Source organism: Durio zibethinus, chromosome 1 (assembly GCF_047325235.1).
Source record: "Durio zibethinus cultivar Kanyao isolate XHJ-2024 chromosome 1, ASM4732523v1, whole genome shotgun sequence".
In the NCBI taxonomy this organism is placed as follows: domain Eukaryota; kingdom Viridiplantae; phylum Streptophyta; class Magnoliopsida; order Malvales; family Malvaceae; genus Durio; species Durio zibethinus.
In genome coordinates, this window is record NC_143162.1 from 31,438,257 (window position 1) to 31,455,664 (window position 17,408).

Consider the following 17,408-nt stretch of genomic DNA (forward strand, 5'->3'; position numbering starts at 1 on the left):
TTCAAAAATTTTAGAATTTTTTAGAATGTTTTGAATTTTTTAGAATTTTTTAAATTTTTTGAGAAACTTTAAAAAGTTTTTATTTTTTTAGAATTTTTAAAACTTTTTAAATTATGATAATTTTTAAATTTTATAAAAATATTTCATGTTTCTAATTTTTTATTGATTTTAAAAAAATTTATAATTTTTCAAAAATTTTTAGAATTTTTGGAATGTTTTGAATTTTTTCTAGAATTTTTAAAAATTTTAGGATTTTTTTAAGTGTTTACAATTTTTTTGAAGTTTTTAAAATTTTTAGAAAATTTTAAAATTTTTAGAATTTTAAAAAAAAAATTAAAATTTTTAATATTTTTTAAGAATTTTATTTTAATTTTTATGATTTTTTTTAATTTTTTTATGCTAATATGGTAATAATAATGCATCGTTATCTATATTTTTTAATATATATTAATATTTTATTGGATGCTAATATCACATTAATAAAATTGAAACATGACATTAATCTAAGTTATTAACGTGAAAACGATTTGAAAATTTATATAATAATGTGATAAAAAAAATTTAAATATTAATATGACAAAAATTTTAAAATTCTAAGTCAAAATATGTATTTAATCCTTTTTATTTTTTCAGCCGTTAGAATGAATGATCGACTTACCGTTAAATTACGATGCTGGTGTTAACCCAGGCCCAGGCCCGTTTTCGAAATTTGCCCTTGGTAATTTTTCATAGAAACCCTGAAATCCCAAGATCTCGACCAACCAAAGAGAAATGGAGTTCGCTAACAAGCTGGTGGCGCTAGCAACCAGAGCGGCCAACAATAACGTGGTGATCAACGTGTGCTTGGTCACATCATTCGCAGTGTTAGGCATTCGATCTCTGAACCAGCAAAAGGTTATAGAAGCTTTGGAAGCCGAGAAGGAATCCTTGACCAAAACCAACAAGGCTATGAAAAATACTATGTGGGATTGGAAGCAACAGCTCTTTGCTGAAGCAACCTCTAACACCCCTCTTGTTCCTCTGGCTAACCTCAAAATCATCTATGGCGAATCCCCATCTCCTCCAATCGGTAACTTTCTTTCCTTTTTCTTAAAGATGAAAATATGGGTTTTATTTTGTTTTCCTATATTCTTTCATAAATGTGTGGACTTCTTATTTGAGACATGTTTCAATTGAAAATCTTTCTACCATGATACAAAAATAGCCTGTTGCATGAATGTGGAACTCTTTTTTTTTATTTTAAACCCCATTTCATATCTAATTGGTGTTGCTTTGTAGTTATGTCAGGAGATACTGCAAAAGAAGGTGCAAAATCTCCTGCAGCCAAATTCGTAGTCTAAACTCTGAATTGGATTAGCTAACTTTTGAGGAAGCAGTAATTTTTGGTCATCAAAGTTGCTTATTAGACAAATCATAATTCTGTAATCCGCTAGAGTAATTTTGTAGAACCACTCATCAAATTTATTGGACAGAGACTCAGAGAATATCCTAAACATGTCTGGTGTAAGATTCACAGAGGTAATGTTTTGATTATAGCACAAGAATGCAATATATGCAGCTGCATTTGCAGCTATGTTGTTTCTTGGCTTGTCGAATTGAAGTGCATTAGGAATAAAGTGGGAGGTGTTTAAGCCAATTCTGAATTTTTGGTTGATGATGGTTGTTCAACTCAGCCATTTTGAGGCCTCAGCCACCATCTATGTCTTACCTGTCAAGCTTTGTTTAAAAGAGTAAGAAATTCTGGAAGGATCATTTTCAGTCCAACTAAAATTTTCATTCTGTTGATCCACATTCCATTTGAAACAGGCGCAAAATATTTTCCTGGTACTTAAGACGGACTCTTGTCTATATCAATCTCTGTTGTCTTACATGTCTCTCAGGTGCAACAGCTTTGTGTTTCATATAGTTACACAAACTGTTGACAATGAGATTGCTAGAGGCCACTGAAAGCCCATTCAACAAAAGCATTCTTCCTGGACAAATTCAAACCATAGACAAAGGGCAAAAGTGATCAAAGTGCGCGCCATGTAGCCACCGTCCCCATAAACATCTTGATTCTGGGCTGTCTATTACGCTATATTTGGATACATATAAATAAAAGAAAGGAAAGAAAAGAAAATGATACTACATTGTTTGGATAATTAAAATTAATAAAAAAAACAAAACAAATTCTAACAATCATTATTTGAATAAATAATAAAAATGAAAGAAAATAATTTATTATATTTTTTCAATTATAATTTTTTTTTTATAAAGTAACATACAATATACAAATATATCTTTATATTATTTGTATAAACAAATTTTTTTTAATAAAATTAAACATGATTGATGCGGTAAAATGCATTAGTTAATTATTGATTTACTCTTAATTTTATGTTTAATTTAGTCTTTTAATCTATTTTGACAATAATTTGGTTTGTTTTATTGTTAAGATTTGAAAATTTATAAAATATTTATAAATTGAAATGTTATATAAAATACTCATATAAATAATTATTTTTGTAAAAAGTGTTAGTTATATAATTAAATCTAATGTTATAATAAAAATATGAATATAATAATCTTTTTATAAAAATAAATTTTTTTTCAACTTTTCTTTCCTTAGCTTTTCTCCTTAATTGGGATATTTAAAAAGTGAAAATTACAATAAAAAATAAAAAATATTAAATTTTTACCTTTTTCTTTTCTTTAAATTAAAAATTAATTCAAACAAATGAAAATTTTTTCTATTTCTATAACTTTCCTTTATTTTCCTTTCGTTCTGCTCCCCTTAAACCAAACATAATGTTAATAAATGTAATAAATCCCCCACAAAATGAATAATTATTTAACCACAAATTCAATTCAATAAAATTCAAATTTTAGTATCATTCAAATTAAATTACTAAAGAATTTAATAATTTCAATAATAATTTATAAAAAAATTAAAAATAATTATCTCAATTTTTTTATTTTTAATTATTAGAAAGTTTATTAATTCAGTCAGTGCGATTATCAATTTTAAAAATCAAAAATCGATCGAATTAATTAATTTAATTGATTTAAAAAATCGATTATAACTAAAATCGAATAAATTGAATCGATTCAACCGAATTCACTCGGTTTCGATCAATCTAATCGATTTAAACCGACTTTTGCTCACCCCTACTAACCTTGAAATTCAAGCTGGAAAGAAAAGATCGAGTAATGGCCTACGATTTTGATATCTTACCTTGCAATTAAAAAAAAAAAAATGGTAGTTGCAATCTCCATAAATACTAACAACTAGTCATTGAAGGAATCATACAATGTTGTTGGTGCAGATGAATAAGTTGTTTTCATTTTTTATTTTAGAGAATAGAATTCAAGACTTCAATCCGCCAGACTTTGATATATATTTGGTGATTTCCTTTCATAGATCAACCTCATCCTTATAGTTCAGAGGAAATTTTCCATTCAAGTTTATTAGTGGATAAACTATATATGATGTTATGTTCTGCTAATCAAAAGCATATAGCACTTGCTATATAATGAAGTTATAGTTATCATTATTATTAATATAAATTATTCTTAAAAAATGATATTTAATATAATATATAATTTTAATTTTAATATTTATAATTTTTTTTATTCTCAAACTACGACATTCTCTATATAATAAAAAATTTATATTAATATAATGAAAATTTTCGTATTGCTATGATGGATATTTTTACATTTGATTTTATCAATGAACTTGTTATGTGGATCTCATGTCCTTACATTGACATTCACATTGGATTAGTATAATTCCTTTGTTTTATTTCGAGAATAATTCAAATAATATTTAACATTTTTTCCTTCTTAAACAAACATTCAACAACTTAAAATAATAAATTTCTTATCCATACATTTATTTTCTCGTCAACTTTACTAACTTGAGGGCTCGAAGCAACTCCTTTTTTTATACATTATCTAGAATATAAATATATATAAAATAAAGAGAGGTGTGGGACTTTGAAATTAATTCAGAATAAAATCCATTATTAGAGGATAAACCATAAAAGTATCTCTCTCAAGTCTCAACCGGGTGGTTTGGTTGTTTAGTAATCAAAATGCTGAATTGGTCATAAAAATTCGAACAATTTGTGACGCAGCAAATATGTAATAAGCCACGCGGCGGCTTTCGTTACTTTTTAAATCAGTTTTTTTTTTTTTTTTTTTGGGGGGGTGGGGGAGTGGGTCAATCTAAATGGTGGTTGAATGTTTGGTAATCGTCAACTTTTCCGGTGCAGTCAATTTTCTCTTCATTCTTTCCCCTTTGACTAGCTTTTTCGGTTCCAGCCGACCAAATTTCTATTTTTTTGAAAAATAAGTTAGCAACCCAAATAACAAAGCCTCAAATTTGCATTAGTGAATTTCATTTACTGCTTCAAGATGTTTTTAAAATTTGAAATCAAACTCATATATTCATTATTAAATAAATAATCATTTGATGACTAATTTTATAAAGTAAAGAGAAGAATTATAGATATTAAAATTTAAATTTAAGTTTTTTGAATGATATTTTTAAAATATAATTATATAAATTAATTGAATTAAATTTTAAATTTTATTATTTATTTTTTTATTAAAGTGAAAATACACGTTTATTTTAGTTGAAGGCTTAATTTAAATAATTCATTCGCTTATCTTAAAAAGTGAATTTCAATAAAAATGAAAATTCAACACTTGCGAATTTTTTTTATTTTTAATTTTTTAACTGTAATTTTTTTTATAAAAAATTGTTTAATTTGCTGCTCACAGTGTTGAGTAAGCTGTAAATTAACAGAGGAACGAAAGGATTTCATCATTGACAGGACGGAGTGCCAAAGTTCTTTGAATTTTTGGAGTCTTGATCAATAATAACTAGGAACCCCATTTTCAACTTCAAGACTTATAGGAGAAATATGCAGCTTAATTCAACGGTATACGGAAAAGTGGGCAAGTTTTTAATAAGCTATAATCAGCCTGCAAAACTAGGCATAGGGATTATTAATGCTTCCCTTCTTGTAAAATACTTTTTGCCACAAATTGCAGATTTGTTAGCTGTGGCAGCACTGCAGAAATTTGAAATGCCGGTGGCCTAACATCCTTAATTTTCTTTACATTTCTTACTTACTAAATCAAATTTACATATCTAAACTTGTACTTTCAAATGGTTAATACTCTCATAAGACTTTTATTTTATTTTATTTTATCCACTTGTAGGCATTAATTTAATTAATAAAATCATCTATTTCAACTTAAACAACATTAAATTCGAGTTTTATCGATAATTTATTTTAAAATTCAACATTTAATTCTATATTCGAGGCATTATAATTTATTTATTTTTATGCATAATCTAAAAGATAAAAAAAAATACTTTAAATTTGTTTTGAGACAATGTTTAAGAGACCCTTCAGCTACAATAATATATAATTCACTTTGTCAATTGATCCATGTGCTCCAATTGGCCCCAAGAAAGGCAAAGATTGAGTAACTTCTCCACCACTCACTCACATTTTGCATTTATAGTTGCCATGATCAAACGTTTTGTAAGCCTATCTTATTGGGCAGATAAAGGAAGCCAAAACAAAACGTTGGTGGTCGGTCTGCTCAATGCACGACTTTTAATCAGTGTCATGTCTCCACTTCTTCATTGAAACCATATTAGGTGGCAATCCTACAAATCCATATGCTTTTTGCTTGTTGGTACATTAATAGAAAAACCATTTTGTTTGAAATTTGTTAAACATGGCCAATTAATAAAAGTTACTTTTAGTTTCATTTATTTGGTTAATTTTGGACAATGGACTTGTCCAATAACTTCATATCATCACCATCAAAACCACCATAAAACCATGTACACGTCTAGACCAAGGCTCAAAGTTATAAGAACACACGGCATCCTTTTGTCATCATGAATTAATACAAAAGCAATAGTGTTATTTCAACACCCAAAGTTGATATTAAATGCCAAAAACTTACTTTCTTATGGTTTTATGGAACCACATTTTGTGTCCATTAAATTTCAGCTAACTAACTTCATTATCATAAAAAAAAATAAAGGACTTATTTATCATCAAGTACTTCCAATATTAAATTGGATCAAATTACAAATTCCATCAATTTTATAAAAATATTACAATAATTGATAATTTCTGATTCAATAAACATTTTAAAACAAAAATAATTGTCATGGAAAGTTATTTAGTACATTAAAATTTTTAAATTCCAACAACAATATTAGAATAATATTATCACGTATTCATTACAATATATTTAAAATTAATAAATTAATATAATAAATAAATAACATGTTACTATAATATTTTAATACAAATTTTAAAGTTTACAAACTTCATCATCTTTGTATAAGATAATAATTCAATTCTTGTTGCACTAATCATGGCAGAAATGAACAATGTAATTTTCAATTATTTTTTGTCAATTTCTTAATGGAAATTTTCTCTAATGGCTTTGTTCATTGAGATCCGACTCCTTTTCAGTCCATTAAATGAAAAGAAAAATGGCTAGTAATTTAAAAAGAAAAAGAAACAAATAACAAAGAGAATAAAGCAGGAAATAAAAACCTACGTTAGATGCTAACAGTCAGCCGTGACTTTTTTTCATAAAGACAGGACAGTTATATCAAGAATTTTCAAAGCACATTAAAGAAGGAAAAAAAAAAAACTTTACTTATTACGACTATTATTATTCCTCCCGCAATTATCTCCAACTTTATTACGAACTCCTTAAACTAGAACCCAAAAAAAAAAAAAAAAAAAAAAAAAAAAAAAAACTGGTTTGGTTTCTCATATGAGGTTTCTCCAAAGTGAAACCAGTTCTATAATTAGACAAAATCCGATGGTAAAAATTATAGTCAACGTCAAAAATTGAAAGAAAGTATATTCATTGAATGGCTCTGATCACCCTATTTCCTAGGAACTTTCTAATGAGGGGGACCCCACTGCAAATGCAAAGGGAAAATTATTACTATTATATTGATGTAAGACTTAACAATTGATGTAATATTATTACGTCGGCATATTATCAAAAACTAATAATGAATTAAAAATAGTATTTATTTGAATTTTAATAAAATTAAAAAATTACTAATAATATTTTATAATTGACTGACCAATAATATATTTTACATAAAAAAAATAATTCTATGACAAAATTTAAGAGACACTTAAAATTCAACCCCCTTCATATTAGAGAGAGAAAGAGAGAAAATCATATGGAAGGTCTGCCTCCACCGTTACGCCCTCCCTCACATTTTCTTTAGGTTACTCTTTTTAAATTTTAATTCTCTTTCTCTCTATTTATATAACTTAGCTACCTCTTCAATACTCCAAAAACGAAAATTTGAGGTGGCTTTTGTTTTTGTTGTCATTTTTTTTCGTTTGGTTTTATTGGTTTTTGGTGATCTGGGTTTTGGGGGAATTGTGGGGTTTTGTTGATAGAGAGAGGGGGTGGGGGAGAGAAATGGAGGAGGGGAAATTGTGGCAGTGGGGTGTTTTCAGATCTCTTCTTGCAATTCTCCAGTGGTGGGGTTTTAATGTTACCGTGATTATCATTAACAAATGGATCTTTCAGGTTTGTTTCTAATGTTGGCACTCGGGTTTAACTTAATTTTCTTTTTATTTGGATCTAGTTATTTGATTAGTATAGAATTCTGTTTGTTGTGTTATAAGCTTTTATTTTGATGCCTTCTGTTTTCTGCTTCGATTCAGTAGCAGTTAAAATTTTGCTGGAGTTGTTGATTGATTCATGGTAATGCTTGCAAGACTAAAATTTTATGTTTTTAGATTTTTTTTTTAAATTAAAAATTTGAGTTCTTGTGTTGGCTATTTTTAACTCAATAATTTACTAAACAATACATATTATATGAAAGTTTTAAATTTAAAGAGGCTGCCAACTGGTACAATTTAGCTGGTCAATTATATAATATCAACAATCTAGGTTCTTGTCGTCTTTATATTTTTTATTATTTAATTTTGTTTTGTAATCTAGAGTAACGGCCTGATTATGGACTTAAATTATTCATCCTAGAAGAATTGGAGTCATGGCCAGGCTGTCAGTTTCGTTTTAGAGGAGAGTGTCTGCAGTTTTCAGTTTTGTCTAGGTACATAAGTAACAGATCTAGGAATATAAATATATGATTCCTCATATATTGGTATTATAACGTTCATTTTGTTTACGTGGACCATGTTGAGAGGGGGGAACGGTAGTGATGGCTGTCTTGCACGTGGTGGGATTAAACGTGAACCTTCAATTTGTGGCTTGACAAGTAAATTTTCCTGCTTAAAGAATTAGCCAAAATTTTGAATGGTTTAATGCAATCTTGGGAAATATGCTAGTGATTTTGTGCTGCTCTTTCAATTCATTCCAAATGATTCACTTATGTCTCTAAAATTTCAGATGCGTAAAAATACTTCTAACTCTGCTTCTATCCTGATTGATGCTAACTACCGGAATGTTTTTGTAACTTAATATGGGCACAGCTGGGAGCCTAATCCTTTGGTTTCTCTTCAGTCCAATGAACAGCCTGATATGAATTTATTTCTCTCTAAATGTTTTCTTTCTATATTTTTCATTCTTTTTTCTCTAGGGGACATAACAAAGTATAACATTCAGTGATCAAACAATTGTTAGATTGGGATATTGGTATCTTAGATTGGAATCGGTTGATTTTGACACTTACAGTCAAAGGTCTGAGTATATGACACTGTCTTTTTTTTTTTTTTTTTTCAGAAATTGGATTTCGAATTTCCCCTCTCAGTATCATGCATTCACTTTATATGCTCATCAATTGGAGCATATCTGGTAATCAAAGTGCTAAAGCTTAAACCTCTAATAGTGGTTGATCCTGAAGACCGCTGGAAAAGGATATTTCCCATGTCTTTTGTGTTCTGTATCAACATAGTGTTGGGAAATGTTAGCTTACGCTACATCCCAGTTTCTTTTATGCAGACTATTAAGTCATTCACTCCTGCAACTACAGGTGGGATTTAGAAATTACAAGCCTAATCATCATTTTTGTGCGCATTATCTTGATAAAACTCATGACTTTGTATCATCATCACATCTGATCTCTATACATTCTGACAGTTGTTTTGCAGTGGCTAGTTTGGAGAAAGTACTTTGACTGGCGAATTTGGGCCTCATTGATTCCTATTGTTGGAGGAATTCTGCTCACATCTATTACAGAACTTAGTTTTAATATGTTAGGGTTTTCTGCTGCCTTATTTGGATGTTTAGCTACTTCTACAAAGACTATCCTTGCAGAATCTCTGCTGCATGGATACAAATTTGACAGGTAGTGATGTTTTCTTGTGATTGTTTTATGTCCTTTTGGCCATCTTTGATATTTTAGTAAAGGTTAAAATATAAGACAACTCGGTTGAAGCTAAGCACATGTTTAATGTGTAAATTAGTTTATGACAGACATAGAAAATCTTGAAATTGAACGCAAAATTTAGTTAGTTCTGCATTTAACTGAGTGTAATGTGTCAATTTCTGCAGCCAGCACATAATTTTACTATAATTGTCAGTTGGCCTTTCACATGCCTATTTTCTCATTTAGTTGTACTGTTTGGCAAGCAAATAGAATACCTGGCATTGCCTTGGTGATCACATCCTCCAATGGCCTGGACTTTTACATTTTGGGGAAGTTTTCTTTTGACTGGCAGACTTCTTATTGACACAATCCTCTGTCTCGCTAGATTGCATGTAATACTTGATTTATTGCCACTACTTTATAAGTCTCTAGTAAAACTTCGCAAACTGCTATTTAATCCAAGTATTGAACATGCAATTCCCAGCAACTTAAAATTATGTAATTATGTAGACATTCTTCATCACAGACTAGTTCTAGTTATTAAACAGAGCCAAGTTTCAACATGAGATACAAGAGCTTCCTTCCTTTCTGAGAATAAAAGCTGAGAATGAATATGTTGTTTTTTTTCCTTGGTGGCTTTGATTATTGCCTCTAAGAGTTCATCGCATTCCTAGCCGATGTAGTATATGTGATTTCAATAATACGTAGAGACCTTTAGTTTGCTTATTCTTTTTTCTTGAGTAACTGATACTAAATGAGCAAAGTCTTTCTTTTTTTTTTTTTTTTTTTTAATTCATTTGTATCTTTAAGAATTATGATGTGCTGCTAGGTTCTATATTTGTGCAGTTTTTTATCCAACGCATTAATTCACAAGTTTTCTGATCTTGTTCCACTTTATTTTTTGGTGCGTACTTTTATAGCATAAATACTGTCTACTACATGGCACCTTCTGCAACCATGATCCTGGGAGTACCAGCACTATTACTTGAAGGCAATGGGGTTATACATTGGCTTCACACCCACCCCTCTCCTTGGGCAGCTCTCATCATTATTTTCAGCTCAGGAGTGCTGGCTTTCTGTCTTAACTTCTCCATTTTTTACGTGATTCACTCGACTACTGCTGTCACATTTAATGTTGCTGGGAACCTTAAGGTGAGTTTTGTATAGAAAAAATGGATAGATAACGTGTTCTGACTCGGTTATACTATTCATTACTATCATTATTGCTGTCATTAATTGTGGTGTGCTAGGGCTTAAGTTTTCTAATTTACCCTAGATATGATTATTTAGAGTCTATTTGTCCTATAACGAACTTGCAAAATTCATCATCTGAATGTTGCAAGTATTTTTCCATCTCTGCAAACCTCTTGGAAATTTTGTAGTATATAGTTGCAGACTTCCACTGCTTAAACTCTTCAAAAATTTCTTGATTTTGATTACAGTATTCATTATTCTTATGTTTTTGCTTTCTTTTACAGGTAGCAGTTGCTGTGTTGATTTCATGGCTGATATTCCGAAACCCGATTTCGGGTCTAAATGCTGTTGGCTGTGGTATTACCCTTGTGGGATGTACATTTTATGGGTATGTACGACACATGCTTTCCCAACAGCCTCCTGGAACCCCTCGAACACCCCGGACGCCTAGGAACAGGATGGAACTACTTCCCCTTGTAAATAATGATAAGTTAGATGATAAGGTCTAATTGAGTTTGTTGTTTATGGGGTTCTTGGCTTTTTGGAGAGGGTACGACACAAAAAAAGAAAAAATGGCATAGTTTGGACAGGATGCTCGATGACCTTGGGCGGATTTACGTTAGATTACTCATTTAGTTGGAAAATTTTAACATATTTTCTCGTCTTTCAGAAACAGAAAATTATCAAGTTTCTTACGTATATCTTTATTTATGAGCGTCCCAAATACCGAATACATGAAACCAATGGAAATTTTCTATTTTTGACCTGTATCTTCCTCCCAAGACTAGCCACAACCGCAAAAACTGGTATATTTATTTCGCTGTTTGAAGTATAATCTTGAATTTCAAATCAGGTGCCCTGGCTAAAAGATCACCCCTGCTTTAAAATTTTTTACTAATAGCTTGTAATTTGAAGATAAAGAACGCAAGATGGTAACTTAAAAATAGAAAAAGCCATAACTTGAAAATAATAATAATAAATTACATATTCTAAAATTTGAATTCTTATAAGTTTATAGTTAGTAATAAAATTATACATCAAGTAAATACTAGATCAGAAGCTAAGATTATTACAGTGATTTATGTCTGCATATATCACGGATGGATGTCTAACTCGGAATCATGTATGTTATTTAGTTAAAAATTAACTAGAACTAAGCCAAGAGCCAGAAGTTCTTTTGCCATCTGGTGCTGACAAGGTAGCCACCGACCCCTTTGCTCTGCTTCCTGACCCCTATGGTTAAGCAATCTGCATTATTGATGCATTGCTCAACAAAGTTCTCAGCGCTGCTGTTCCCGCTCAGGCTGCAGACCCAGCAACGATCAAATGGTTAGAAAGATCAGAATAGGGTGAGATGAAGATCTGAATGAATCATGGAAAATCTGTACTTGGAAACGGGTAAGGACCCACCAGTTTAAGAATGGAGAGGGCCTTTTCTGACCCAGTACCAACACTGAAACCGCTAGCTTCTTCACTTGGCTCATCACTGTCGCCAGCTTGGGCCCTTGGATAGCCAGTGCTTCCACTTCTACCTGAATATTGGTCCCCATGAAAAGCAAGTAAAAACCAGCAAAGATCAAAGACTAGATGAAAGAACATGATCTATGGCAAATGGCAATGGCATCTCTCACACAACCCAAGGAAAAAACTTAAAACTTTTCTGCTGTGGGTTCTGCAAAGAAAGAGGGAAGGCAAAACTGGAGTAGAAAAAAGCTTACTTCCCTGTAAAGAATAGAAATAAGAGATGAACCAAAACAAGGGAAGAAACAGTGAAATTGTTAAAGGAAAAAGAAAAAATAGTAAAGACCAAAGAATAACTTGAAAATTGCCTCTCACCGAAAAGGTACTGAAAGGGAAAAAGGAAGATCATATCAAGTAGGATCACAAAGACAAGGTTACTTTTTTCTCCTACTCTTAACTGTTTTAACTCCGAACGTATTGGACTCATCCATCAAAAAACACAAAAATTACAAATTTTAGCATGTCTTTTCCAGAAGAGAGAAACTGGACAAACACAAATAACAACAAATTTAGAGTTGTCTGTATTACCTCAGGTCTACAAGCCTTGCAAAGTGATCCAAGGGAGTCAGCAAGGTAAGGAGAACAAGAAGAAGAGTCAGAAGTCTTCTGGCTTGGAGAAACAACATGAAGTAAAGTAAGCAAATCACCCTTGTTAGCTACATGAGTGAGTGCCCACATCATTGCATGCTTAGAATGTGAGCTTTGGTCCACTACAACCATCACTCTCTTCCTTAATACCAAGCCATTGTCAACCCCATTGCCATACATTTTAAGACCTTCCATTTGAGTTAAGCTTGTCTCAAACCCACTAGAGCTATTCCCACAAACGTTGTTATACTTGTTGTTCCCTCCCCATCTCCATTACGTGGATTTCCAACCTTCTTTTCCACTTAGCTGCCTCGAAAAACTAGGCATTTTTCTATCACTTCACTTACCTAAAATTGGCTGGCAAAACTGATTAGTACACTAACTAGTAATGAAGAGGAAGACTTTTGAGTCCAGACTACAGGTCTACAACTCGCAGGCCAGTAGTTTGTGCAGACACAGAGGGCGAGAGAGAGAGAGAGAAATGGGGAGTGAAATTGGGTCTTGGTGTGTGGGTTGGGGTTTCTGGGAAGTTGTGGGGCTTTAATATCGAAAGAAGACTGAAACTGTAACAGCTAACGGGTCCAAAAATGAAATGAAAACAAAAAAAACTGGGGAAACGAAAGAAGAAAGACGTAGACAAAAAAGTGCGATGGATGGCAGAATGGAGGCGTTAAAGTGATGCAGCTGTGATGATGCAAAACCATGATAATTTTTTTTTATCTTTTTTGCAGGTTAAAGTCACGGGAAAGACAGGATTCTTTTTTATTTTCAGTGTACTGCCGATTGCCAATTAGCTTCGAATTTCCAACCATTGTTTCAGATTCCTTGCTAGTAGTGTTTAAAATTTCTTTCTTCCCTCTCATGATCTTTGTTTCCGATAAAGTAAAAGAAATAATAAGTATATATACTTGTATAAATGTTCCTACATTTTAATTTATCGCAAAAAATAACAAGAATTTAATGAATTTGCCCATGTCTACGATGAAAAGTGTTTTTGATGATTAACATTTGTTAGTTTAAGAGATAAAAAGTTTAATTTTTTAAAGTAAAATTTTTTAATTTTGATTCACGCCATAATTCTTAAAAAAAAAAATATCTAATACATCTAAGATTCAAATTCTAAAATTTAAAATTTTTTCTCATATCTTTAAGTTTAAGGGCGGATGCAAGTTATAGAATAAGGTGTTCATGAACACCTTTAAAATTGAAAAATAAAAAAATTTGAAGACTCATTTTTTCTAGCACACCTCCAAAATTTTTTATTTTTTGTTGAATGATTTATTAGTTACATATATTAAAAAAAATATTTTTTGATTGTATTAATAATGATACATATATGATTTTTTTAAGGTAAAAGAATTCAACAAGCAAAATATTATTTTAAATTCTTTATTTATTATAAAAGAACATTTCAAATTTTTTTTTTTAATTCATCACTGTTCAAATTGCGATTTCTTTATAAAAAATGGGAAAAAAATTATCCGAATGATGCTGTGTAGATTAATTTTGAATATTTTAAAGTCATAGGTTATATTATAAAATTACTCTCACTTTTAAGATACGATAAGTTTAGTTGCATTTGGACCACTATATATATTTTTTAATCTCACTGCATCAACTCTAATACATAAATGAACACAATAAAGGCTGCTACTCTCATTCAAAATTATAAATGGTAGCCAAATAGTCATTAAAGAAAAATAATTAATGAAAGTGAGCACAATTATAAAATGGTTAAGTTCTTGTCTTGAGCTTGGAGTAGAGACGGCAATCCAACCCGTTTCTTACGAGTTTTGATTTGACCTGATTTTATAGGATCGATTTTTTTTTTAATTCGAATTTTGAATCAGATTAAATAAAGTTAGGAAACAATTGGGATCAGATTTTAGGTAAATTTGACCCGATATTATATAAAAAATTATTTTTTAATTAATTTTTTAATTTTTTATTTATATATATTTATATAATAATATTTTTTAATATTTATATTTTAAAAAATAATATTTTATTAATTTAAGGTCGGATCGAGTACGATTTATATAATATCGAATTGGATTCGAGTATGAAAAAATAAAAAAAATTTTAAATAAAATCGAATTTAAATTTAATAATGCATAAAATCGAGTCAAATTCGATATGAGCAAAACCTGTCCCGAACCCAACCTGATGTCAACCTTAGCTTGAAGTTTGGACCTCATTTCTCAACGATGATTAAAAAAATGAAAACCCAAATCTAAACAATTACATGTAAATAATATTACTGTTTTTTTTATTTGTGTTTGCATGGGAAATCGTGAATTGTGGAAACTATACAATCTCTTCTCAGTCTTTCATGGCCGGTGCTAATTATGTTATGCTATTATTTAAAAAAAAAAAAAACAAAAACAAACTATGGCTTCAAGATTGGACCATACCATTTCATATGCTGCATTTTTTTTTTTTACCCAATTATATGTAATATTATATTGACTCAAAGAATGATCATAGTCATATAATTTCATAGTATAATGAATCTAACATGCATCACCTGGGAGATAAATGTGCTTTTTTAATTACAATTATATATTCTTTGACCATACCCTTTATTTTCATATATGTATATATTCTTTTTAGCATATAGTATTACATCTTTTTTCAATAATACAAAGAGAGTATGCAAACTTATTTTTTAATAAAAATTTGCATACATCAATGTTCAAGTGGAAAACGTATATATTAGTATTTGTATGTCATTTAAACATGTATACATGTATGGATGTAGGATTTTTTTTTTTTTTAACTAACGGATATAGGATGTTTGATTGTAAAAGGGAAGATATGCTTGGATACTTTTTTGCAGAGTAGGGATCTACTTATCAATTGAAAAAGATTTAGATGAAATTTGTGAAGTATTTTATTAAAGATAATTAAATTAAAATAAAAATAAAAAAATTAAAATTGATATATTAAAAAATTTTGTTATATAGATCAAGTATGTAAATTTTTAAAAAATTAATAAATTTAGATATATATTTTTGTAGAAATATTAATAAAATATTTATTGATAAATAAGTATCGATCAAATTTGAATTATAAAAAATATTTATAATAATTTATATATATATATTTATCTTTATATTGAATTCTATTAATTTATTGATTTAAATTTTTTATTAAAATTATTTTTAAAAAATTTACAAACTTTTAAAAAACTTTATGTAATTTGTTTGCTCACCGATGTAAATTTTATTCTCTTTGATTCTTGAATCAAAATTGTCAAAACTAAAACTATTATTTTTATTCAAATTAATCATAGATTTAATTTTAATTCAATAATAAAAAAGTAATATAAAATTTATACTGATATAAATGAATCTTACTCTTTCTCGATATATAATATCAAAATTAAATCATAATACTTACATTTAACTATTTTGAACCAACAGTAAAAAAAATGTATACATATGCCTTGTTTTCTTCTTTCTGTTCATGACCCTACAGTACGTAGGGAGAAATAGAATCATATAATTTATTTCACCAATCAGACACATGGAAAAAAAGAGCAGTGATTTAGTGAATGATTATTAGGCTGACGGACAGAAGGGGAATGGTTTGAGAGAGAATATAATGAGACTTTGAAATGGCAACAGCAATGACATGCATGTCGCAGCAGGGGATTTGATTTTGAATTTGAACATTCAGAGCTACAGGCTGGCTGGTTGGCTTGGAAAAAGTCAAATGAAATAATGAACCAGAAGGGAAAAGGGTACTCGTATTATTATGAGTATGAATCATGTTGGTTCTGATTCTACTTCTCCCTAAAGTGCTGTGCTGTAGGGTCATCACTCATCGGCTATAATTATTTGGGTGGTGTCATCCTTTATATCAAAAAAGGGTCTCAACTCTCAATGTAACAACGATAGAACGACACCACCCGAACCATGTTAAAAGCTTGGTTGCCTTAATTGGCTAGCTTGAGAAGGGCTACTAAGCTTGTAAATATTAATGAGGGAAATAAAAAGAAAAGGAACTAACGGGAGCGATTATTTCTGCCCTGAAATTTCATGGCAAAGCTTAACTTCTTGCCTTCTAACCTGTCAATAAATTTTACTATGAAAAAAACAATCCTGTGGCTGTCAATAAATTTTGCATGTGTAAATTTAAACAATATGAAAACTTAACTAGGAAATATTTTTCAACATTTTGTTGGCATTTAAGTTCCCACATGTACATACTTAATTGGAGGAAAAGTCAAATTTCAAAAAGATGTTAATCCACACCATGCTTTGCATTAAATTCCAATGATCTTCTAATACTCTCATCTTCTAGAGGCTAAAAATTGTTTAAAACTCTTCTAGGCAAATCCATGTATCATTTAAATCAAGATTAGAGTAAATATAGGTGGACAAAATTTCCATATACTACGTCTTTTAGTGCTGGAGGTTAGGGGTTCGAACTTAGACAAAAAAGATGGACATATATATATATATATATAAACACTAAATGATTTTATTTAAAATCATATATATGATTATATATATTTTTATGATTTTATTTGAAGTAATGAATAAAATTGACTTCGATTGACAAAATGAACGAACAGGAGTAATTTATTTGTTTTTTTCTGTCTCTCCAATATCCATCCAAGAAATTAGAAAAAACAACATTAATATATCTTTGTTACAAATCAAAACCTTTTTTCTCTTTGCTGCTGCAATGATGCTTGAGGGATTTAATGCTTAACTTAGTGGCATGTTCTATGCTAGAATGTGCCCAAATGTGTCAAGTATTACAT

The 17,408-nt window shown here is 29.8% G+C and overlaps 3 protein-coding genes across 3 annotated transcripts; 2 read left to right on the forward strand and 1 right to left on the reverse strand.

Annotated features, from left to right (window-relative positions):
- The first annotated feature begins 713 nt into the window (after positions 1 to 713).
- LOC111311236 (uncharacterized) lies at positions 714 to 1,636 on the forward strand. The gene is made up of 2 exons (XM_022910610.2): positions 714 to 1,069; positions 1,279 to 1,636. Exons 1-2 carry the CDS (start codon positions 772 to 774, stop codon positions 1,338 to 1,340), a joined length of 360 nt encoding a protein of 119 aa, XP_022766345.1. The 5' UTR covers positions 714 to 771; the 3' UTR covers positions 1,341 to 1,636.
- Positions 1,637 to 7,204: 5,568 nt separating this feature from the next.
- Positions 7,205 to 11,295, forward strand: LOC111312305 (UDP-galactose transporter 1-like). The gene is made up of 5 exons (XM_022912462.2): positions 7,205 to 7,587; positions 8,746 to 8,995; positions 9,103 to 9,310; positions 10,252 to 10,483; positions 10,810 to 11,295. The coding sequence occupies exons 1-5, from the start codon at positions 7,477 to 7,479 to the stop codon at positions 11,032 to 11,034; spliced, it is 1,026 nt and encodes a 341-aa protein (XP_022768197.2). The 5' UTR covers positions 7,205 to 7,476; the 3' UTR covers positions 11,035 to 11,295.
- A 212-nt stretch (positions 11,296 to 11,507) lies between these two features.
- Positions 11,508 to 13,533, reverse strand: LOC111312306 (uncharacterized). The gene is made up of 3 exons (XM_022912463.2): positions 12,575 to 13,533; positions 11,936 to 12,057; positions 11,508 to 11,829 (listed from the first exon to the last, which is right to left on the reverse strand). The coding sequence occupies exons 1-3, from the start codon at positions 12,827 to 12,829 to the stop codon at positions 11,679 to 11,681; spliced, it is 528 nt and encodes a 175-aa protein (XP_022768198.2). The 5' UTR covers positions 12,830 to 13,533; the 3' UTR covers positions 11,508 to 11,678.
- Between the last annotated feature and the right edge of the window lie 3,875 nt (positions 13,534 to 17,408).